The sequence below is a fragment of the Scyliorhinus canicula genome, chromosome 1 (assembly GCF_902713615.1).
Source record: "Scyliorhinus canicula chromosome 1, sScyCan1.1, whole genome shotgun sequence".
NCBI lineage: Eukaryota > Metazoa > Chordata > Chondrichthyes > Carcharhiniformes > Scyliorhinidae > Scyliorhinus > Scyliorhinus canicula.
Genome location: NC_052146.1, coordinates 40,573,247 through 40,597,108, shown reverse-complemented (window position 1 = coordinate 40,597,108; position 23,862 = coordinate 40,573,247). Strand labels below are relative to the sequence as shown.

The 23,862-nt window shown below is 46.0% G+C and overlaps 1 protein-coding gene across 1 annotated transcript in view; it reads left to right on the top strand.

Moving 5' to 3' along the window:
* Positions 1–23,862, top strand: part of ube2g1b (ubiquitin-conjugating enzyme E2G 1b (UBC7 homolog, yeast)) — a 46,796-nt gene that overhangs the window by 2,984 nt on the left and 19,950 nt on the right. The window contains exon 2 of the mRNA XM_038789114.1: positions 9,995–10,097. Within this exon, the coding sequence (XP_038645042.1) occupies positions 9,995–10,097 (103 nt within the window). The remainder of the gene's footprint in view (positions 1–9,994; positions 10,098–23,862) is intronic.

Genomic DNA, 23,862 nt, shown 5'->3' with positions numbered 1-23,862 from the left:
CCATTGAGTCTGCTGATATGTTTCTCATCCCCATTCTCCTGCCTTCTCCCTGTAACCCCTGATCTCATTAATAACCTATCTATCTGTGTCTTAAAGTCACTCAGTTACTTGGTCTCCACAGCCTTCTGCAGATTCACCACCCTCTGGCTGAAGAAAGTCTGCCTCATCTCCGTTTTAAACGATTGTCTTCCTTCAGTCTGAGGCCCTTGGGTTCTAGGCTGTCCTGAGTGGAAGCACCTTCACGTCCACTCTATCTAGGCTTCTCCAGTATTCTGTAAGTTTCAAATACATCCCCCCCGGCCCCTAATCCTAAACTCCATCGAGTACAGACCTAGAGTTCTCAACTACTGCTCATATGACAAGCCTTTAATTCCTGATATCATTCTTGCCAACCTTCTCTGGACCCTTTCCAAGGCCTTCCTTAGGTATGGGGCCCAAAACTGCTCACAATATTCCAAATGGGGCCTGAACAGAGTTGTATACAGCCTCAGCAGGATATCCATGCTCTTGTATTTTACCCCTCTTGAAATTAATGCTAGCATTACATTTGTCTCCCCAACTGCCAACTGAACTTGCATGTTAACCTTAAGAGAATCCTGAACTAGGACTCCCAAGTCCCTTGTGTGTTTCAGATTCCCGAAGCCTTTCCCCATTTAGAAAATAGTCTAATGACTAATGTGGCAGGGGGATGGGAACCAGATTAGGAAGTTAGAGGTCAGTAAAGAGGCAGCAACTAAAGCCAGTAAGGTACTAGATAATAAACTCAATGTGACTTAAGGGGGAAGAGTAGACAGGGAAGAGATGATGAACGCAAAGGGACACGTGGTCTGAGGTGCATTTGTTTTAATGCGAGAAGTGTAGCAGGTATGGCAGATGAACTTGGGGCTTGGATTCGTACCTGGGAATATGATGTTATTGGTATTACTGAGACTTGGTTGAGGGAAGGGCAAGACGGGCAACTAAATGTTCCAGGGTATAGATGCTTCAGGAGGGATAGAGAGGGAGGTAAAAGGGGTGGAGGAGTTGCATTACTGGTCAGAGATGATATCACAGCTGTGATTGAGGGCACGATGGAGGATTCGACCACTGAGGCAATATGGGTAGAGCTAAGAAATAGGAAGGGTGCAGTAACATTGTTGGGACTTTACTACAGGCATCCCAAAAGCAAGTGTGAAGTAGAGGTACAAATATGTAGACCGATTATAGAAACATGTAGGAGCAATAGGGTGGTTGTGATGGGAGATTTTAACTTCCCCAACATTGAATGGGACTCATGTAGTGTTGGAGGCGTAGATGGAGCAGAATTTGTAAGGAGCATCCAGGAGAGTTTTTTTGAGCATTATGTAAATAGTCCAACTCGGGAAGGTGCCATACTGGACATGGTATTGGGGAATGATCCCGGCCAGGTGGTTGAAGTTTCAATCGGTGATTTACTTTGGGAATAGCGATCACAATTCCCTAAGTTTTAGAATACTCATGGACAAAGACGAGAGTGGTCCTAAAGGAAGAGTGCTAAATTGGGGAAAGGCCAAGTGTAACAAAATTCGGCAGGAGCTAGGGAATGTGGATCGGGAGCAGCTGTTTAAGAGTAAATCCACATTTGAAATGTGGGAGTCTTTTAAGGAAAGGTTGATTAGAGTGCAGGACAGACATGTCCCTGTGAAAATGAGAGATAGAAATGGCAAGATTAGGGAACCATGGATGACGGGTGGAATTGTGAGACTAGCTAAAATGAAAAAGGAAGCATACATAAGATCGAGGCGACTTAAAACTGATGAAGCTTTGGAGCAATATCGGGAAAGTAGGACAAATCTCAAACGCGCAATAAAGAGGGCTAAAAGGGGTCATGAAATATCTTTGGCTAACAGGGTTAAGGAAAATCCCAAAGCCTTTTATTCGTATATAAGGGGCAAGAGGGTAACTAGAGAAAGGATTGGCCCACTCAAAGACAAAAGAGGGAATTTATACGTGGAGTCAGAGGAAATGGGTGAGATTCTTAATAAGTACTTTGCATCGGTATTCACCAATGAGAGGGACATGATGGATGTTTAAATGCTCTAGGTCAAATCGGCATAAGGAAGGGGGAAGTTTTGGGTATTCTAAAAGGCATTAAGGTGGACAAGTCCCCAGGACCGGATGGGATCTATCCCAGTTTACTGAGGGAAGCGAGGGATGAAATAGCTGGGGCCTGAACAGATATCTTTGCAGCATCCTTGAGCACGGGTGAGGTCCCGGAGGACTGGAGAATTGCTAATGTTATCCCTTTGTTTAAGAAGGGTAGCAGGGATAATCCAGGGAATTATAGACCTGTGAGCTTGCCATCAGTGGTAGGCAAACTGTCGGAGAAGATACTGAGGGATAGGATCTATTCACATTTGGAAGAAAATAGACTTATCAGTGATAGGCAGCTTGGTTTTGTGCAGGGAAGGTCATGTCTTACAAACCAAATAGAATTCTTTGAGGAAGTGACAACGTTAATTGATGAGGGAAGGGCTGTAGATGTCATATACATGGACTTCAGTAAGGCGTTTGATAAAGTTTCCCATGGCATGTTGATGGAAAAAGTGAAGTTGTATGGGGTTCAGGGTGTACTAGCTAGATGGATAAAGAACTGGCTGGGCAACAGGAGACAGAGAGTAGTGGTGGAAGGGAGTGTCTCAAAATGGAGAAAGGTGACTAGTGCCGTTCCACAGAGATCCGTGCTCGGGCCACTGTTTGTGATTTACATAAATGATCTGGTTGAAGGTATAGGTGGTCTGATTAGCAAGTTTGCAAATGATACCAAGATTGGTGGAGTTGCAGATAGCGAGGAGGACTGTCAGAGAATACAGCAAAATATAGATAGTAGAGTTGGGCAGAGAAATGGCAGATGGAGTTCAATCCAGGCAAATGCGAGGTGATGCATTTTGGAAGATCTAATTCAAGAGCGGACTATATGGTCAATAGAAGAGTCCTGGCGAAAATTGATGTACAGAGAGATCTGGGAGTTCAGGTCCATTGTACCCTGAAGGTGGCAACGCAGGTTGATAGTGGTCAAGAAGGCATACAGCATGCTTGCCTTTATTGGACGGGGTATTGAGTACAAGAGTCGGTAGGTCATGTTACAGTTGTATAAGACTTTGGTTAGGCCACATTTGGAATACTGTGTGCAGTTCTGGTTGCCACATTACCAGAAGGATGTGGATGCTTTAGAGAGGGTGCAGAGGAGGTTCACCAGGATGTTGCCTGGTATGGAGGGTGCTAGCTATGAAGAAAGGTTGAGTAGATTAGGATTGTTTTCGTTGGAAAGACTGAGGTTGAGGGGGGACCTGATTGAGGTCTACAAAATTGAGAGGTATGCACAGGGTGGATAGCAACAAGCTTTTTCCAAGAGTGGGGGTGTCAATTACAAGGGGTCACGATTTCAAGGTGAGAGGGGGAAAGTTTTTACGGGGGATGTGCGTGGAAAGTTTTTTACGCAGAGGGTGGTGGGTGCCTGGAACGCTTTGCCGGTAGAGGTGGGCCCGATAGCATCATTTAAGATGCATCTGGACAGAACGGGCGGGGAACAGGGGGAAGTAGATCCTTGGAAAATAGGCGACAGGTTTAGATAAAGGACCTGGATCGGCGCAGGCTGGGAGGGCCGAAGTGCGTGTTCCTGTGCTGTAATTTTCTTCTTTGTTCTATTCGTCCTACCAAAGTGCATAACCTCACACTTTTCCACATTGTATTCCATCTGCCACTTCTTTGCCCACTCCCCCAACCTGTCCAAGTCCTTCTGGAGCCTCCCGGCTTCCTCAACACTACCTGTCCCTAATGTATATCGTCAATAGTTGTGGTCCCAACATTGACGCTTGTGGAACACCACTAGTCAACTGCTGCCATCCTAAAAAATATCCCTTTATCCCCACTGCCGCCCGCCCGCCAGCCTATCCTCTGTCCATGTCAGTTCCTTGCCCCTAACACCGCGGGCTCCTATGTTCAAGAATCCCTCCAGTGCAGAACAAAGTCATAGCCCATTGAGTCTGCACCGACTCTTTGAAAGACCACCCTACCTAGGTCCAATCCCCCCACCCTATTCCTGCAACTCCACCCTAAGGGGCAATTTAGCACGGACAGTTTCCCTAACCTGCACACCTTTGAACTGTAGGAGGAAACTGGAGGAAACCCATGCAGACATGTGGAGAATGTACAAACTCCACACACACGGTTACCTGAGGTCAGAATCGAACCTCAGTCCCTGGCACCTAGGTAGCAGTGCTAACCACTGTGCCACCCTGCCGCCCATGGCTTCTTATGTCAAAGGTCTTCTGGAAATCCAAATAGATGGCATCTCCTGGCTCTCCTTTGTCTAACTTCCTCGTTACCTCAAAGAATTCTAACAGATTTGTCAGGCATTACCTCCGCCATAAGTCACCCAAGCTGACTTGGCCCTATTTTACAATGCTCTTCCATGTACTCCTCAGTCTCATCCTTAATAATGGCCTCTCAAATCTTACCAATGACCAAAGTCGGGCTAACCGGCCTATAATTTCCTGACTTCTGCCTCCCTCCCTTCTTAAATGTTTGACACTCCTCTGGGACCATCCCTGACTCTGATGAAAGATCACCACCATTGCCTCCACAATGTCATAAGCTATCTCCTTCAGAACCCTGGGTGCAGTCCAGGTGATTTATCCACCTTCAGATCTTTCAGCTGATTCAGCACCTTGGTGATGGCCACTACACTTGCCTCTGCTCCCTAACGCTCTTGGAAGTTCTGGTATGCCACTGATGTCTCCCACCATGAAGACTGATGCAAAGTACCTATTTAGTTCCTCTGCCCTTTACTTCTCATATCTAATTTTCCAGTGGTCCAATGTCTATTTTTGCCTCTTATATTTTATATATTTAAAAAAAACTCTTGCAATGTCCTTTATATATTTTTTTTAATAAACATTCTATTGAGGTATTTTTGGTATTATAGCAACAACAAAATAAACACTGTACATGAAACTATAAACATAGTGCCAAAGCCACCTCCGGGCGAACTAACAGTGACCCTCTCAAGGCGAACTTGATTTTCTCTAAACAGAGAAAGCTAGCCATGTCCGATAGCCAGGTCTCCGACTTCGTGATTGAGTCCCCTCCAAGCTAATAGTCTCCGTCTCTGGGATATCAGCGAGGCAAAGGCCAGAACGTCTGGCTCTTTCTCCTCCTGGATTCCGGGTCTTCTGACACCCGAAAATCGCCACCTCTGGACTCAGGGCCACCTTTGTTTTTAACACCGTGGACATGACGTCTGCAAACCCCTGCCAAAATCGCCTAAGCTTCGGACATGCCCAGAACATGTGGACATGGTTCGCTGGTCCTCCTGCACGTTTTGCACACCTGTCTTCCACCCCAAAGAATCTGCTCATCCGGGCCACTGTCATGTGAGCCCGATGAACGACCTTGAATTGTATCAGACTGAGCCTGGCACATGTTGCGGACGCGTTGACTCTACTTAACGCGTCTGCCCATAGATCATCCTCTATCTCTCCTCCCAGCTCCTCCTCCCACATGCGCTTCAGCTCCTCGGTCTGCGTCTCCTCTGACCCCATAAGTTCCTTGTAAATGTCAGAGGGGCTCCCTTCTCCTACCCACCCTCTGGAAACTACCCTGTCCTGAATCCCCCTTACCGGTAGGAGCGGGAAGGTTGACACCTGTTTACGTAGGAAGTCCCGCACCTGCAGATACCTGAATTTATTTCCCTTCGCCAACCCAAAGTTCTCCTCCAGCGCCCTCGTACTCGGAAAGCTCCCCTCTATAAACATATTCCCCCATCCATACTTACTGGGGCAAACAGGTGATTATTATAGATTGGGGACCAGACCGATGCTCCCTCTGCTTCCACATGTCTCCTCCATTGCCCCCAGGCTCTTGGGGCCGCCACCACCATGGGGCTGGTGGAGTACCATGCCGGCGGGAATGGCAGAGCCGCAGTTACCAACACCCCCAAACTGGTGCCCTTGCATGAAGCCACCTCCATACGCTCCCATGCCGACCCCTCCCCCACCACCCAATTCCTGATCATGGCTATAATCGCTGCCCAGTAATAGTTACTAAAATTTGGCAGCGCAGCCCGCCCTCTGTCTTCCTTATATTACTAACTAGCTTACACTTGTATTTCATCTTCTCCCCTCTTATTGGTTTTGCAGTTGTCCTCAGCTTGCTTTTAAAGGCGACCCAATTGTCTGACTTTGATGCTCGCCACATTGTATGCTGTTTCCTGTGCTTTTTAGCTGTCCCTGGCATCCCTTGTCAGCTATTATTCAGACCAGCTTTTATTCTAGATTTATTAATTTTTAAAAAATTATTTTTTATTCCTTTTTCACATTTTTCCCAAATTTACACCCAACAATAAATAGTAACGAATATAATGTCAATCCCCATATCAATAACAATGCCATTCTCCCACCAAACCCCAGACATTGGCCCGCATGTTAACATAAACAAACGACAAAAAGAAATCGGGAATCACCCATAGTCGCCATTAACACATAGTCCCCCTCCCCCGCAACCCTCCCAGCCCCCAACCCCCCTAATGTTCGATGTGATCCAATTCTCGAAAGTGCATAATGAATAACGCCCATGAATTGTAGAACCCCTCCATCCTTCCCCTCAGTTCAAATTCGACCTTTTCAAGCCTTAAGAATTCCAGCAGGTCCCCCGCCACGCCAGGGCACAGGGTGGAGAGGTTGATCCCCACCCTAACAGGATCTGCCTTTGGGCGATCAACGAGGCGAAGGCTACAACATCTGTCTCCGCGCCCGTTTCCAACCCCGGCTGGTCCGACACCCCGAATATGGCCTCCCAAGGGCCCGGGTCCAGTTTCACGTGCACCATTTTAGAGATTACCCTAAACACCTCCTTCCAGGAATCCTCCAGCTTTGGACAGGACCAAAACATATGAACGTGGTTTGCGGGGTCTCCCCCGCAACGTTCACACATCTTCTACCCCCCTCAAAGAGCTGGCTCATCTTCGCCCTTGTGAGGCGTGCTCTATACACCACCTTCAGCTGTATCAGCCCCAACCTCTCACACGAGGTGGGGGCGTTCACCCTCCGGAGCACCTCACACAGAACCCCTCCTCCATACCCTCTCCCAACTCTTCCTCTCACTTTGCCTATATCCCTTCTAGCGCCGCCGATACTACCCCCTTTTCCAGTCCCTCTGTCGTCAGCACCATCTCCAGCAATGTGGAAGCCGGCTCTACTGGGAAGCACTGTATCTCCTTTCTGGCTCAAACCTGCATGTATCTAAATATTTCCCCCTGCTCCAGCCTATACTTCACTCCCAGCTCCTTCAATCCCGCAAAGCGACCCCCAAGAAATAAATCTTTTAGTGTCCTAATTCCTTTCTCCTTCCATCTCCGAAAATTTTCATCCCACTTCCCTGGCTCAAATCTATGGTTCCCCTGAATCAGCATTTCTCTTGACCCTGCCCTGCCCCCAATCCGAAGTGCTGTCAAAACTGCCTCCAAATTCTCAACAAAGCTATTACTACCGGACTCCGAGTATCTCCCCGGGGCCATCGCTAGCGCCTTCAACCTTGACCCCCTACCCAAACTCTCCTCCATTCTGAGCTATTGAGAGACAACTCCTCTGACGCAGCTCTGTACCTTCTCCACATTTGCCGTCCAGTAATAATACAGGTTCGAAAGACCCAAACCCTCTGCCTGCCTTCCTCTCTATAGCACCTTTTTAATTCTAGCCACCTTCCCTCCCCAGATGAATGAGGTAATCATCCCTTCAATCTCTCTTTAAAAAAAAAAAAAAAAAAAAATGCCGTTGGCAGGAACATCGGCAGGCATTGAAAAATGAACAGGAATCGCGGCAGCACATTCATTTTAACTGCCTGTGCCCGACCTGCCAATGACAGAGGGAGCCCATCCCACCTTGCCAGATCAGCTTTCACCCTCCCCACCAAACTAGAAATGTTGTACCTACGGAGCCCCCCCCCAATCTCGGACAATCTGTACCTCCAGGGAATGGCAGCCCACCCCACCTCCACCTCCACCCCTGGCAGAGGGATCGCAAAATATTCACTCTTGTCTAGACTTAATTTGTACCCTGAGAAAGACCCAAACATCCGAAGCAGCTCCAATATTCCCAAGTCATCGGCATATAAGGACACCCTATGCTCTATTCCCCCCCCACACTATCCCTTTCCATACCCCCGAACTTCTTAATTCGATAGCCAAATGGCTCAATCGTGATTGCAAACAGCAGGGGGGACATAGGACATTCTGCCTCGTCCCACGGTGGAGTTGAAAGTATTCTGAACTGATGTTATTTGTGCAGTCGCTGGCCCTCGGCTCCTTTTATAGTAGCTTTGTCCAATCCACAAATCTGGGTCCAAATCCAAACCGCTCTAGAACAGCCATCAAGCTACCTCCATTCTACCCAGTCAAACGCTTTCTCAGCGTCCAATGCTACAACCACCTCTGTTTACTTCCCCTCTGCTGGTACCACAACCATGTTCAATACCCTCCCAATTTTTCTAAAAGAGCTGCCTCCCTTTCACAAACCCTGTCTGATCTTCACCTATCACCTTCGGGGGGCACTCCTCTAGCCTACCTGCCAGTACCTTCACCAATATCTTTGCATCCACGTTTTAAAAGTGATATGGGCCTTTTCGACCCACACTCCGTTGGATCCTTATCTTTCTTAACTAACAGGGAAATCAATGCCTGCCCCAAAGATTGTGGTAACCCCCCCGTTCCCCATCGCCTCCTCAAACATCCCCACCATCAGCAGTACCAGCTTATTTTGAATTTTTAATAATATTTCACTGGAAACCCATCTGGCCCTGCCACCTTCCCCAACTGCATCGTCCCAGTCGCATCTTTATCTCCTGCTCTATTATCGCCCCCTCTAATATAGCCCTGTCCCCCTCCCCTAACCTTGGGTACTCCAGCCCATCTAGAAATTCCTGCATCTCCTGGCCTCCCCTAGGTGGCTCTGACCTGTACAATCTCTCATAGAATTCCTTATAGACCTTGTTAATCTGATCTCTAGATTTGTTAGTTAAAATTTTAATTTAATTAATTGTCACGGTGGGAATTGAACTCGTGTGCCCTGAGCATTATTCCAGCATCTGGCTCATTAATCCAATAGCATTACCACTATGCTTTGTCCTCCACTGATTATCCAAACTTTGTTTAAGAGTTGAGCGCCAGGACTCTTTTATTACTTGGAGAACTTTGCAGTGTGTGAAATGTGTTTAGTCTGTCCTCAGTCAAATGTGAGGAAGAGCAGCATAGAAATAATTTTCTTTCCATCTCTGACAAAGTGAAAATGTTACGGTAAAACAAATGCTACAAATAGTCAAATAGGTTTAATGGTGTAAAATAGCACATATTGTAAAAGCAGTGATAAACTGGCCACGGTGTATAAATAATAATAGTGCCAGGTATGAATTTGTAAAAAATATTCTGTGATTCATCATTTTTGTTTTCCGTTTGGAGAGGAGACTATTTTTGAAGGCGAGTAATTTTAATTTAAAGTATTCCCTGCCTCAAAATTTAGTTATTTTTTTTTTTTACAACTGCTCAAATTTAGAGCCGACATTTTTAAAAAATGAACAATTTCTGTCGGAGACTTGCAATGTGTGCTTCCTAACCAAAACCTTGTAAACCATCTATCTTTATCCAGATCTCATTATGTCAGATGAAGATCGGTTCCTTCCCATTCTAACTCAATAAGAAGTTTTATACTATCCAATAATAAACTTTTAAAAATTGTACCGGAACACCCAAGATCAGAATCCAGAAATAGAAACGAGCTTGATTAGAGATGAGAAATTACCCACTTCATATGTTCTCTCTCCTTTCCCCCCCCCCCCCCATATGTTCTCTCTCCTTTCCCCCCCCCCCCCCATATGTTCTCTCTCCTTCCCCCCCCCCCCCCCCTTGTTATATAGGAACATGTTTTTTGTACTAATGTGTAACTGTCTGTTACACTATTTCATGTTTGTGCTTTTTCCCCTCAAGAACTAAATAAGAATCCAGTGGATGGATTTTCTGCTGGACTCATAGATGATGATGACATATACAGATGGGAGGTTGTCATCATCGGCCCGCCAGATACTCTTTTGTAAGTATTTAAAGCTAACAATTATCGGTGCTGATGGAAACTGCTGTTAACCACCTATGTTCTACTTTCAGAATAAAGACAAGAGAATAACTGATGATTGTGTGAAATGCAAGAGTTGCATTTTCAACATAACATTAACATCTTGCTAGAATTTTGGAAGTAACACCTATGACGGTCAATATAATTACAAACATTGCTCTGGTTGGTAGTATTAGGAGCTTGATGGTAAATTAAAATGTACAATGTTGAGGGTGCTAATCCATGAGTAACTAACCAAATGATATACTAATTGGTCTTGGGATAATTAGATCCAGAAAGTAAATGTATGGCGAGAAAAACATTACAAGCAGGAAGCGTTCCATTTCATGGGATATTGACATCAATACTGGGATGCAAAGGAGCTGTATGAGTGGGTTACGTTGCACCTGAAATGTACTGTGACCAAGATGTGGCAGAAAGGATAAATAGGACCAATAAATGGAAGGTAAGGAATCAGGGGGTCCCATTTTAAATAATAGTAACTCAACATTTCATGTGCCTATCTCAGTCCACCATTGGTTCCTGTTTTCACCTTGGCTAATTGATGAGCTCCCCTCTTTGCCTTGCTGGTTATATTATTTTGCCAGACGCGGAGAGCTTTCCTCTTCTTGTCAATGAAGTCTTGGATGGTTGGTTGTTTATTGAGAACCAGCCTTGGTATTTTCTGGTCTCATAACTGATGGTTTCTTCTCTGCTTGAGATGGTGGCTGTCTTCTACAGTTTTCCTCCATTATGTTAGAATGAACACTTTGGAAATGTTAGAGTCTTGAAGCTGCTCAATGTTGACCTTTTTTCTGAGCTTTTTTTCATCTTCTGTTGTTTCTGGTGGAGTTTGATGGACATAAAGCGGATGAGCCGGTGGCCTGTCCAGCAGTCATATGCGCTGGTCATCAGTTTGGTGATGAGGATGTCCTTTTGGTCTCTGGATCGGACGATGACTAAGTCGATCATGTGGTAGTTCTTTGATTGTGGATGTCACCAAGAAGTCTTGAATTTGCTTTTTTTGACGGAACAGTGTGTTAGTGATGACAAGGTGGTGTTCTGCGCATTTGGTGAGCTGAAGAGCCCCATTGGAGTTGCAATTCACAACTTCTTCCTTTATACGATAGTTCCTTTCCAAAGTTGGGGGTCCTTTCCAGCCCTGGCGTTAAAGCCCCCAAGGTGAATGATCTTATCTTCCTTTGGAATGTTAGAGAGTGTGGTGTCCAGGGTGGAGTAGGAGTCGTCTTTGGGCTCATCATTGTATCAAGGGTTGGGGCGTACGCGCGTTGCCTGCTGGTTCTTGGTAAGTTGTAGACGGAGGGTCATGAGGCATTCGTTGACGCTAACTGGGAACTCCCAAGAGCCGGTTGACGAGTTTGTTCTTGTTGACGAGTTTGTTCTTGTTGACAAATCCAGTTCCATGGGTCCTGGGCTGAACCTTGAGTTTTCCTCTCCAGTAGAAGGTGTAATCACCGCCATCTTCCCTCAGCTGCCCTTTGCCTGCTCTTCGGGTCTCTTGCAGTCAAGGATGTCATTGTTGAAGTGAATGAGTTTACTGTCAACAAGGGCAGCTCTCTGTTACGGTCGATTATTTTGCTCATATCCACGAGGGTTCTTGCATTCCAGATTCCGAAATTGAGTTTAACTTTGATTTTCTGACTACAGGTAGATGAGCCTGCTGGCTGCGGTTTTCCAGCCAGGTTGGGGACGGAACAGACTATTTTTAGGGCACTTTTTCTAGCCCTTTCCCCATGTGGGGTGAGCAGAGTGGATCCTGAAAGAGGGCTGCTCAGGATTGAAGACAGCTACCAAAGCGCTCTCCTGTTCCTATTCCGAGAACAAGACAACTGAATCAAACTCCACTGCCTATGTGCCGGTCTTGTCCACATCACCTTTCGCCGATCCCCGCAAGGCTTGTCTGTGTGTGTTTCCTCTAGGTAGACGACTGGTGCAAGACATCTTAACTTGGGTATGCCAGTCGGCAGCACGGTGGCGTAGTAGGTTAGCACTGTGGCCTCACGGCGCCGAGGTCCCATGTTCGATCCTGGCTCTGAGTCACTGTCCGTGTGGAGTTTGCACATTCTCCCCGTGTTTGCGTGGGTTTCGCCCCCACAACCCAAAAAAAAAATGTGCCAGCTAGGTGGATTGGGCACACTAAATTACCCCTTAATTGGAAAAAATGAATTGGGTACTCTAAATTTTTAAAAAAACTTGGGTATGCCATTGCACATCATCAGACACATGGCCCTTGACAGAGGGAAGTTCAAGTTCCAGTGGCAAGGGAACCTCTGACTGAGGAGCTCCCTACTGCCTTCATCCGTCATCACAGCCATTGATACCGTGAAAGTATCTTCCGCCTGATCCGCCACTGATCCGCCATTGAGGACTTTTTTTGGATTGTGCTTTGTCTGGTTCCTCCTCTCTGACCTTACAGTTATGGGTGACTCTGCCAGTAAGACTCCCGATGGCATTGCACTCTGGATCAACTGAATATTCAAGCCTCTCCACCACGGCAAGGTGGCAATCCAAGGAGAAGTTAGTGTCAAGTAGTTCCTGTTATAGAGATCTGGCTATAGTTATGCATGACTGGGCGCTAAATATTCCGGGCTCCAGAATATTTAGATGGGACAAGGAATTTGAGAAAGAAAGAACAGTAGCCATTTTGGTCAAAGACACAATTTATAGCAGCCAAAGTAAAGGATTCAGTAAGGGTATTCATGCAGTGGAAACATTATGGGCAGAACGATGGAACAGCAAAGGATGTAAGACTTTGGTGGGAATTGTCCACAAACCTCCTGACAGTAGTGAGAAAGCGAGGATGTATAAATATGGAGATCGGGTAAGCATGTCGAAAAACAACGTGGAGGTTTTAATTTTTCAATTTTGGGGAGAAGTAAATGCATTTCTAGAATGCATTCAGGACAGTTTTCAGGAACAATGTCTTTTAGACACTATGATCAGTAACAAACCAAGATTAATTGGCAATTTGATGGCAACGGAACGTCTTGTGAATAGTGACCAAAATATGGTTATTAGTTTTGAGAGGGCGAATCATAAACCAAGGTTTTAATCTGAAGCAAGTCAAAGTTCAAAGGGATAAGAAATAAAGTGATCACAGTGAACTGCAAATGGGTAAACCTACAAACAAACAAGGGAAGTGTTCAAAGTATTTTTGAGGTTACATTAATAGTGCATACCCGGTAGTAATGGACTTCATAGTCTTTATTCCTGCCAATCGACCAGGGGGTGGCACCACTGCTGTATCTCTAGGTAGTAAGATGGCGACAAGCATGCAAGCATCTCAATTTTTATGTTCCCGATTGTTTATTTGCACCAAACCTGCTCCTGCCTCAAGTTATCACACTGGTGACGAGGATAAATCTGACGTAATACTTCACCATGGTTGTGATGAGTACCACGGAGTTTGGAGATGGTGAGGTCGCATAGAGTTGGAAAACAAAAGAAAAACTTGGATTCACCAAGATAGGAGTTCCTGCAGTGTAAAGGACCAGAGTCATGATCCCGAAAAGCACCGGAAAACCACTGAGTCAGAACCAACAATTCATGACTTCAAAGGGTTGTGCCCTCAACGCTGACACAAAAATAAAAGCCTGCAGAATTTAAAGGCAGTGATTGTTAACACTATTTCTTTGAAAACAAAAAAAAGTGTTTTAACAGCTTGGAAAATGGAACCAGAAGCAAAAGAAACCCACGATGACCAAGATCTCAAAGCGCAGAAAACGTGAAAGAACAAAAACCAACGAGCTGCAGAAACAGCTGAATGAAAAAACGGTGACTGCACTGACCGCTCATAAAGCTGTAAACACAAGGAAAGGAGACAGCCAGCAGCTGCAGTAGCAAATAGAAAAAATAAGACGTACTGATCATCCTGTTGATCAAAAGGATCAATCTGCGTGATGCTGAAGATTGGAGTTGATATGTAAAGAGACTTGGTTTCTAATTCATTGCGAGTTAAATTACTGATGAAGATAAACCTAGAGCTATCCTGCTGAGCATGTGTGGAAGTAAAATGTATAATCTTACCATGAACCTGACTGCCCCGGATTCATCCAGTATTATGTAATACAGTGAGTTAGTGGAGCTTGTGAAGTCACATTTGCAGCCAAAACTGTCTGTAATTACGCAGCACTTCAAGTTTAACACGACAGGTCATGCTGCTGGGAAATCTATTGCTACCTTTATGGCATACCCGAAACAGATCACCAAGTACTGAGTTTGGAAATGCCTTGAATGATGTGCTGTGATACAGGCTTGTATGCAGGGAGAATGACAACACCATAAAGCGGCGTTTGCTCGCTGAACCAGATATTATTATTTTCAAACATGCTCTGGAACTTTCTCTTGCCTTGGAGGGTGCTTCAAAAGTTTGTCAGGATCTGCAACACATGAACAATTGGGCACTGCACCATATTAGGCAGAAGCTTGCCACTGAGTACAGAGTGACACAGCAGATTTTGTGTGATTCCCTGTACCAAACGACAAGTCAGGACGCCTTTTTGCAATATGTCAAAAGACGAGGTATGCATTTGCTATTGATGTGAAGGGAATCATGGCATTGATGCATGCTTATTTTAGAGAGACCCGAGTGTTACTTTTGCCACAAGAGAGGACATCTGGCTAGGCAGTGCAAAACAAAAATTAAACCAACTGCAGAGCAGTGTACAAATATGATTGGGTCATCTGACACTCTGGAAACTGATGCTGCTGCATGCCCTATGCACCTGCTGTTAAATCTGCACCCGTTGCAGTGGCAATGAGGGGAAAGAATGCCAGACGGAGGTGGTTCTTCAGCTACTGTTGTTGGGAGCACACGTTTAAGTACCTCAGTGGAAGGAGTAAGAGGTTGACATTGGGTCGCATGTCCACCCAACTGCAAACCTACACTTCTTGTCCAGAACATTGCTGCTGTTCTAGTCTGCGACAAACAGCTGGTTGCTCAACTTCCTGTGATGGTCATAGAGGGAAAGGGACCCAGACTTTTGGGTCAAGATTGCTGCAAAGAATAAAACTAGACTGGTCAGAAATACTCAATTTGGAAGTCGGGAGCTTTTGACAAAATATGGCACTGTTTTCCAAGATGATTTGGGAAAGCTGAAGAGCATGCAAGCTAAAACACAGGTCGATCCCCAGGCAACACCATGCTTCTTCAAGGTCAAACCAGTGCTTTGCACACTGAGGAAAAAGTGGAAACAGTTTTGTAGATTGGAAAACCTGGGAAGAATTCAGCCGGTCAAGTTTTCATATTATCCCAGTTCTCAAGCGAGACCAGACCATACATCTATGCGGTGACTACAGTCTAATAGTCAACTGACAGCAAAGTTAGATACACACTCCATTCCCAAAATTAGTGACTGTCTGCCACGTTAGCAGGACACAAGTCATTTACGAAGCTAGATTGGAGTCATGTCTATTAGCAATTGAAATTGAACAGCACGAAGGGCAGCACTGTGGCCTAGTGGTTAGCACAGCCGCCTCACGGCGCTGAGGTCCCAGGTTCGATCCCGGCTCTGGGTCACTGTCCGTGTGGAGTTTGCACGTTCTCCCCGTGTCTGCGTGGGGTTCGCCCCCACAACCCAAAAATGTGCAGAGTAGGTGGATTGGCCACGCTAAAATTGCCCCTTAATTGGAAAAAATAATTGGCTAATCTAAATTTTTTTTAAAAAGAAATTGAACAGCACGTAAAGGGACTATGTGACAATTAATAATCACTGAGGCCTCTACCAGTACACCCAATTGCTTTTTGGAGTTTCATCTGCAGTGTTTCAGTGAACCATGGATAGACTCCTGCAGTGACTTATTTCCATGTGTGGTCGTTGTCACAGGACTGACTGAAGTTGAGCATTTAGCCACCTTGAGGAAACTGGTATATGTTTGAAGCGAGGAAAAATGCGTATTCCAGGCTTCTGAGGTTACCTACCAGGACCACAGAGTGGGCACCGTGGTGTTGCATCCTGTTGTAGACAATGCTCAAGCCAGCAAAGATGCACCATAACCCTGTAATGTGACAAGAGCTTAAGTAATTTCTAGGGATGATAAATTACTATAGTTATTTCTTCAACTTGCTGAGGAAAAACCAACTCTGGTCTTGGGCAAGAAAAAGCCTTGTAGCAGTAAAGAAATTGCTTCAGTTATCGTACTTAATGGTAATTATAGAACATGGACCAGTACAGCACAGTACAGGCCCTTTGGCCCACGATGTTGTGTCGACCATTTATCCTAATCTAAGATCAACCTAACCTACACCACTTCAGTTTACTGCTGTCCATGTGCCTGTCCAAGAGTTGTTTAAATGTCCCTAATGACTGACTCCACCACCTCACCTGGCAGTGCATTCCACCCACCCACCACTCTCTATAAAGAACCGACCTCTTGACATCTCCCCTAAAACTTCCTCTAATCACCTTAAAATTATGTTCCCTCGTGACAGCCATTTCCGCCCTGGGGTAAAGTCTCTGTCTATCCATGCCTCTCGTCACCTTGTACACCTCTATCAAGTCATTTCTCTTTCTTCTTCAAAGCTAAAGAGCTAGTGCTGACACGTGACGCTTCTCCCTATGGCATTGGAGCCATATTTTCAAATCAAATGGAGGCTGGTCAAAAAAGCCCATGGGTTATGTTTCAAGAACGCACTCGCAGGCTAAAATGGGCTTCTACAGCTGGAGAAAAAAAGAGCTGTCATTTAGCCATTAGAAGTTTCACCAATACCTGCATGGGCAATATTTTACAACTGTGTCCCAACCATAAGCAGCAAAATCACCACTATTCCACCTACAGCTTCAGTGAGAGCCCTGACACTATAGGCTTATGAGTACACATTCATGTACCACCCTGGCTTGTATAAAGCCAATGCAAATGCACTCACCCGTATTCCATTATCGGGCAGTTTGCAAACACACCTGTTCCTGTTTCACAAGAGTAAGTGTTGTTGTTAAATTTCTTGGATTCATTACTTACATGTGCTAAACCGATCAAGAATTAGGGGGCGGAGAGAGAGAGCCTGGGGAGGTATATACACATTTGGGTGCCGGAGAAACAATTACAAAGAGCAATACTCGAATGGGTCTCATGGTGTTGACACTTGCTTCTCACGGAATGGTTTCGCTGCTGTTTTGGTCTTGCACTCAACTTCCGCTTCAGCCGTTCGGCCTGTCTTTCGCCTGGATTCTCCATGCTCTCTTTCCCCTGACTCTTGGCTACCTGGCTATTCTTCTGCTTGTTCGTTTTGGCCACAAACAGGTCCTGGAACAATTGGGTGATTGGCTCCCACGTTCTGTGGAAGCCATCATCTGACCGGTGGATGGCAAATTTGATTTTCTCCATTTGGAGAGATTCTGAGAGGTCGGACAGCCAGTCTGCAGCTTTGGGTGGTGCTGCTGATCGCCAGCCTAACAGGATTCTATGGCGGGCGATCAGGGGGGCAACGGCAAGGGCGTCCGCCCTCCTCACCAGGAATAGATTTGGCTGGTCTGATATCCCCAAAGACCGCCTCTTCCGGGCATGGCTCCACCCTCATCCCCACCACTTTGGACATTGCCTCGAAGAAGGCTGTCCAGTAACCCGCAAGTCGGGGTGGACGTGGTTGGCCGGGCCTCCTTGGCACCGTTCACATCTATCCTCCACCTCCGGGAAGAACCTACTCATACAGGTTCTTGTTAAGTGGGCTCTATGTACCACTTTTAGTTGCGTCAAGCTGAGCCTTGCACACGTGGAGGTGGAGTTGACCCTATGCAGTGGTTTGCTCCAGAGTCCCCACCCTATCTCGATCCCCAGGTCGTCCTCCCATTTCTTTCTTGTTGCGTCCAGTACGGTGTCGGACCCTTCTACCAGTCGGTCATGCATATCGCTACAGTTTCCTTTATCTAGCCTGCTTGCGTCCAGTAACTCTTCCAATAATGTCTTGTTGTGGCGGTTGTGGGTACGTCCTTGTCTCCTTTTACAGGTACCTTAGCTCGTTCCCCCTGGCTAGCTGGAATTTCTGTCATTTCGTCCAGTGTTGCGATCCTGCCGTCCTTGTATAGGTCCATGACTGTCAGTGTCTCTCCGTCCTGTCCCCACCTTTTGATGGTGGCGTCAGTCAGCGCTGGTGTGAACCTATGGTTGTTGCAAATGAGAGCTTTGTCTAACGTTTTGGTCAGGCCAAATTGCTGCCATAGTTGGTTCCAGGACTGGAGGGTGACTATCGCCACCGGGCTGCTAGAGTGTTTTTTTGGGTGGGGATGGGAGTGCTGCCATGGTGAGGGCCTGGAGGGAGGTCCCCATGCAGGAGGCCTCTTCCACGCACACCCACTCGACTTCTGGCTCCTTGATCCATCCCCTTATTCACTCGGCCGTCGCCTCCCAGTGGTAGAATTGTATGTTTGGGAGGGCTAGTCCACCCCCCCCCCACCCCCCAATTTTATTTTTTGTAAACGCCATGATTAGTTTGTCTAGTGCTTTGAAAAAGGCCATGGGATGTAGATCGGAATGGATTTAAGTAGGAAGAGGTACCTGGGCAGTATGTTCATTTTGGTCGTCTGGACTCTCCCTGCGAGGGAGAGTGGGAGTATGTTCCATCTTTGCAGGTCCTTTTTTACTTCCTCTGTCAGACTGGTGAGATTCCATTTGTGGATCCCTTTCCAGTCATGGGCTACTTGGATCCCCAGGTAGCAGAATTTATGTCGGGCTTGTTTAAACGACAATCCCGTTAGTGCTGCCCCACCTACTTTGTTGGTGTACCGGGAAGATCTCGCTTTTGCTCACGTTGAGTTTGTAGCCCAAGAAGGTGCCAGACTCTTTCAGGAGTGCAATGATTCCGTAAGTCTGAAATGTAGAGGAGCAGGTCATCTGCATAGAGTGAGACACTGTGCTGCCTGTAAGTATCTCAGTGTTCCCAATAAACTTTAAGTTTGTTTACACCTAACTTGCTCATACCTCAAGTTATCATATACCCCTAAAAGGCAAAGACTGCACTTTTGCAGTTAAGTAACCATGGTTGACAAATTATGTCAACCATGGGCAGCACGGTATTAAGCAGCACGGTAGCACAAGTGGATAGCACTGTGGCTTCACAGCAACAGGGTCCCAGGTTCGATTCCCCGCTGGGTCACTATCTGTGTGGAGTCTGCACATTTTCCATGTCTGCGTGGGTTTCCTCCGGGTGCTCTGGTTTCCTCCCACAGTCCAAAGATGTGCAGGTTAGGTGGATTGGCCATGATAAATTGCCCTTAGTGACCAAAGAGGTTAAGAAGTGTTATTGGGTTACGGGGATAGGGTGGAAGTGAGGGCTTAAGTGGGTCCGTGCAGACGCGATGGGCCCAATGGCCTCCTTCTGCACTGTATGTTCTATGTCTATGTAAACAGTAGTATCAAGTTAAAAGAAAATGTTCATGTAGAAAAAATGGAAATCCAAAATACTGGAAGAACTATTCGAAACAACAGAGGAATGCAATATAAGTAATGAGGTATAAAAGAAAAAAACCTGTGAAGGATATTAAAGCTCACAGTAAAGGTTTTCCTGAATAAATTAAGAGAAAGAATGCTAAAATATTGGTGAGGGCACATCTGGAAACTGTACAGTTTTGGGCTCCTTATTTAAAGAATTGGGTAAATGCATTGGAAGCAATTCAAAGAAGATTTACTGGACTAATACCTGGAATTGACAGGTTGCCTTATGAGGAAACGCTAAACCGGCTAGGCTAGTACCGCTGGAGTTTAGAAGAGTAAGAGGTGACTTGATTAAAACTTAATTCCTGAGCGGTCTTGACAAGATGAATGTGGAGATGATGTTTCCTCTTGTGGGAGAATTGAGAACTAGAGGCCACTGCTCAAAAATAAAGAGTTGCCCATTTAAGACCGAGGTTAGGAGAATTTCTTTCATTGAGGGCCGTGACTCTTTGGAATTCTCTTCCTCAAAAGGCCATGGAAGCAGAATCTTTGAATATTTTTAAGGCAGAGGTTGATGGACTCTTGATAAGCAAGAGCATAAAAGGTTATAGTGGTAGGTGGGAATGTGGAGTTGAGCATGCAATCTGATCAGCCATGATTAATTAAATGATGGAGCAGACTCGAGGGGCTGAGTAGTCACTCCTGCTCCTTATTTGTATGTTTGTATGTAAAGAGGAATGCGAATCCATCAAGTACAGATGCATCTGAAGCTAATGGAGAGTATGGAAATGGGAGAATTGAAAATGAATACTTTGTACAAATGTTCACAGTAGAAGTAGTGAATATAACAGCAGCAGAACAAGGGAATCTACCATAAATCAATCTATTGGATTAAATAAAAGTTTTTAAAAAGTGAAATCTTAATTAGGACCTAAAATAGACAAGCCTCCAGAACCAAATAGTTCCCATCTGCAGGATATGAAAAGAAATGGATGAAGAAACTGCAGATGTGTTTACTTGTAATTTCCCAAAGCTTTAACATTGGAAATTGTATTTTTGGATTATCCATTGCAAATGGCATTCCATTATCTAGGAAGGGATGGGAGAAATACTCTAATTGCAGACTTATTTGTAGTTGTGGAGAAGTTACTGGAATCTATTTATTATAGCTGAGCAGTTGAACAGGAATGAGCTAATCAGAGAGCCAGTCTGAATTTGTGAAGAGCCGATCATTGACTAATCTCAGTGGCCTAATCATAAAATTAGAACTAGGTTATTCTGGAGTGAAATCAGAAAGCACTTTCATGCAAAGAACAATGGAAACTGCCAGCAAAAGGTGTCATCGAGAACAGGCCAGTTTTATTTTCGAAAGGGAAAGTACATGGGATATAGTTCAGTACTATTACTTTAAAATCATTTGAAACAATGATGAATTGAGAAATAACTTGACTGTACAGAAAATAATGGTTTAAAAAGGAGAGAAGCTCTTGTTAACGGTATGGAAATTTTTATTCACCCTACATAACACTGACCACATTTCAAAATTCATTATTTAGGTGTAAAGTGCCTTGGAACATGCTGTATGGGGCTGCTTAGCACAGGGCTAAATCGCTGGCTTTGAAAGCAGACCAAGCAGGCCAGCAGCACAGTTCGATTCCTGTAACAACCTCCCCGAACAGGCGCTGGAATGTGGCGACTAGGGGCTTTTCACAGTAACTTCATTTGAAGCCTACTCGTGACAATAAGCGATTTTAATTTTTAATTTTCATGTGAAAGACACAATATGAATGCAAGAACTTCATCAGTCAACATTATTTTGGTGTACTGCTATCCATAGCGTGTTTTAACACTTTTTTTTAAAAAATCAATCTAATTTAGAGTCTCGGCTTTGTTTCCCACATCTTCTCTTGAGTAGACTTTGTTCTCTGGTGACAATTTGTATGATAAATGTGTGGGTAATGGCATCTTTTGAGAATTTTTACACAATTCTGAGCAGCAAATAATTGTCAAGGTTCCTTGGCATAAGGAAACTTTAAAGAAAAGTTAATAAATCGAAATGTGTAGTTTGGCAAGATTTTAGGTTTATCGAGTCACCGAGTTGTAGAATGTAGGTATACTTCTAGTATTCTCTTCCTCTTGTCCTCTTCTGCAAATAAAGTATTTAAAACAGTAAGAGGAAATGAGTGAGTGACAAAGTAAAATTACTTTTTGAGGGAGCTTCAAAGTCTCTCCTTTAATCAAATGTCAGATGCCACGTTTGATCAAATTTTGTAGATTTTCACACCAATAATTCTTTTAAATGTGTTGCTGGATTTCCTGTCTCTAACAATTTTTTTTTAAAAATAATTTTTATTGAAAAATTTTGAATTTATACAACAACAACGAACCATAATAAAATAACAATAATATTAGCAATCATAAACATTCGCCCCCACCTCCATGAACAACACAGCATTTTAACAACAACGCAAATGAACACAAAATTAAGTTACATAATAGAAACTACAATAAGGAACACCCCCCCCCCCCCCCCCCCCCCCCCCCCCCAGGTTGCTGCTGCCATTGACCAAGATACCTATCTTTGAGCCAGGAAGTCCAGAAAAGGCTGCCATCGTTTATAGAACCCTTGTATTGATCCTCTCAGGGCAAATTTGACCCTTTCCAATTTTATAAATCCCGCCATGTCACTGATCCAGGTCTCCACACTTGGGGGCCTCGCATCCTTCCACTGCAGCAAGATCCTTCGTTGGGCTACTAGGGACGCAAAGGCCAGGACACCGCCCTCTTTCGCCTCCTGCACTTCCGGCTCTACCGCAACTCCAAAAATCGCGAGTCCCCACCCTGGTTTGACCCTGGATCCAGCCACCCTCGACCGTCCCTGCCACCCCCTTCCAGAATTCTTCCAGTGCTGGGCATGCCCAGAACATATGGGCGTGGTTCGCTGGACTCCCCGAACATCTGGTGCACCTGTCCTCGCCCCCAAAGAACCTACTCATCCTAGTCCCGGACATGTGGGCCCGGTGCAGCACCTTAAATTGGATGAGACTAAGCCTCGCACATGAAGAGTTGACTCTCTCCAAGGCATCCGCCCAAGTCCCGTCCTCTATCTGCTCCCCGAGTTCCTCCTCCCATTTAGCCTTCAGCTCTTCCACTGATGACTCCTCCACCTCTTGCATTACCTTATAGATGTCAGACACCTTCCCCTCTCCGACCCACACCCCCGAAAGCACTCTGTCCATCGTCCCCCACGAGGGCAGCAAAGGGAATCCCTCTACCTGTCGCCTAGCAAACGCCTTTACCTGCAAGTATCTGAACATGTTCCCTTGGGGAAGCCCAGATTTATCCTCCAGTTCCCCCAGGCCCGCAAACCTCCCGCCAATAAACAGGTCCCTCAATTTACTGATGCCCAGCCTTTGCCACCCCCTAAATCCCCCATCCCTGATCCCTGGGATGAACCGATGATTGCCACCCAATGGAGCCTCCAACGAGCCCCCTGTTTCCCCCCTATGCCGTCTCCACTGTCCCCAGATTCTTAGGGTCGCCGCCACCACCGGGCTTGTGGTAAACCTCTTAGGGGAGAGCGGCAACGGCGCCGTTGCCATGGCACCCAGGCTCGTACCTCTACATGACGCCATCTCCATTCTTTTCCACGCCGCCCCTCCCCCCTCCATCACCCATTTAGCACCGTCATTTTGACGGACTGCACCCTCCCCGCCAACGACAATGGCAGCATGTCCCACCTCTTGAACTCCTCCTCCATCTGATCTACAAGTCTGGTGAAATTATGTTTGTGGAGAGTCCCCCAGTCCCTGGCCACCTGCACCCCCAGGTACCGAAAGCTCTCCCCTGCCCGCCTAAGCGGGAGCCTACCAATTCCTTCCTCCTGGTCTCCAGGGTGCACCACAACCACCTCACTCTTGCCTAAATTTAGTTTATAACCTGAAAAGGTCCCAAACTCAGCTAGCAACACCATCACCCCCGGCATCCCTCCCACCGGGTCCGCCACATACAGTAACAGGTCATCGGCATACAACGACACCCTATGTTCCTCCCCACCTCGCACCAAACCTCTCCACCTCTCTGAATCCCTCAACGCCATCACCAGTGGCTCGATTGCCAGTGCAAACAACAAGGGGACAGGGGGCAACCCTGCCTGGTCCCTCGGTAAAGCCGGAAGTACTCCGACCTCCTCCCATTCGTGGCCACGCACGCCATCGGGGCCTCATATAGCAGCCTTACCCATCTAATGAACCCTTCACCAAATCCAAACCTCCCCAACACCTCCCATAAGTACCCCCACTCCACTCTATCAAAGGCCTTCTCCGCATCCAGCGCCACCACTATCTCTGCCTCCCCCTGT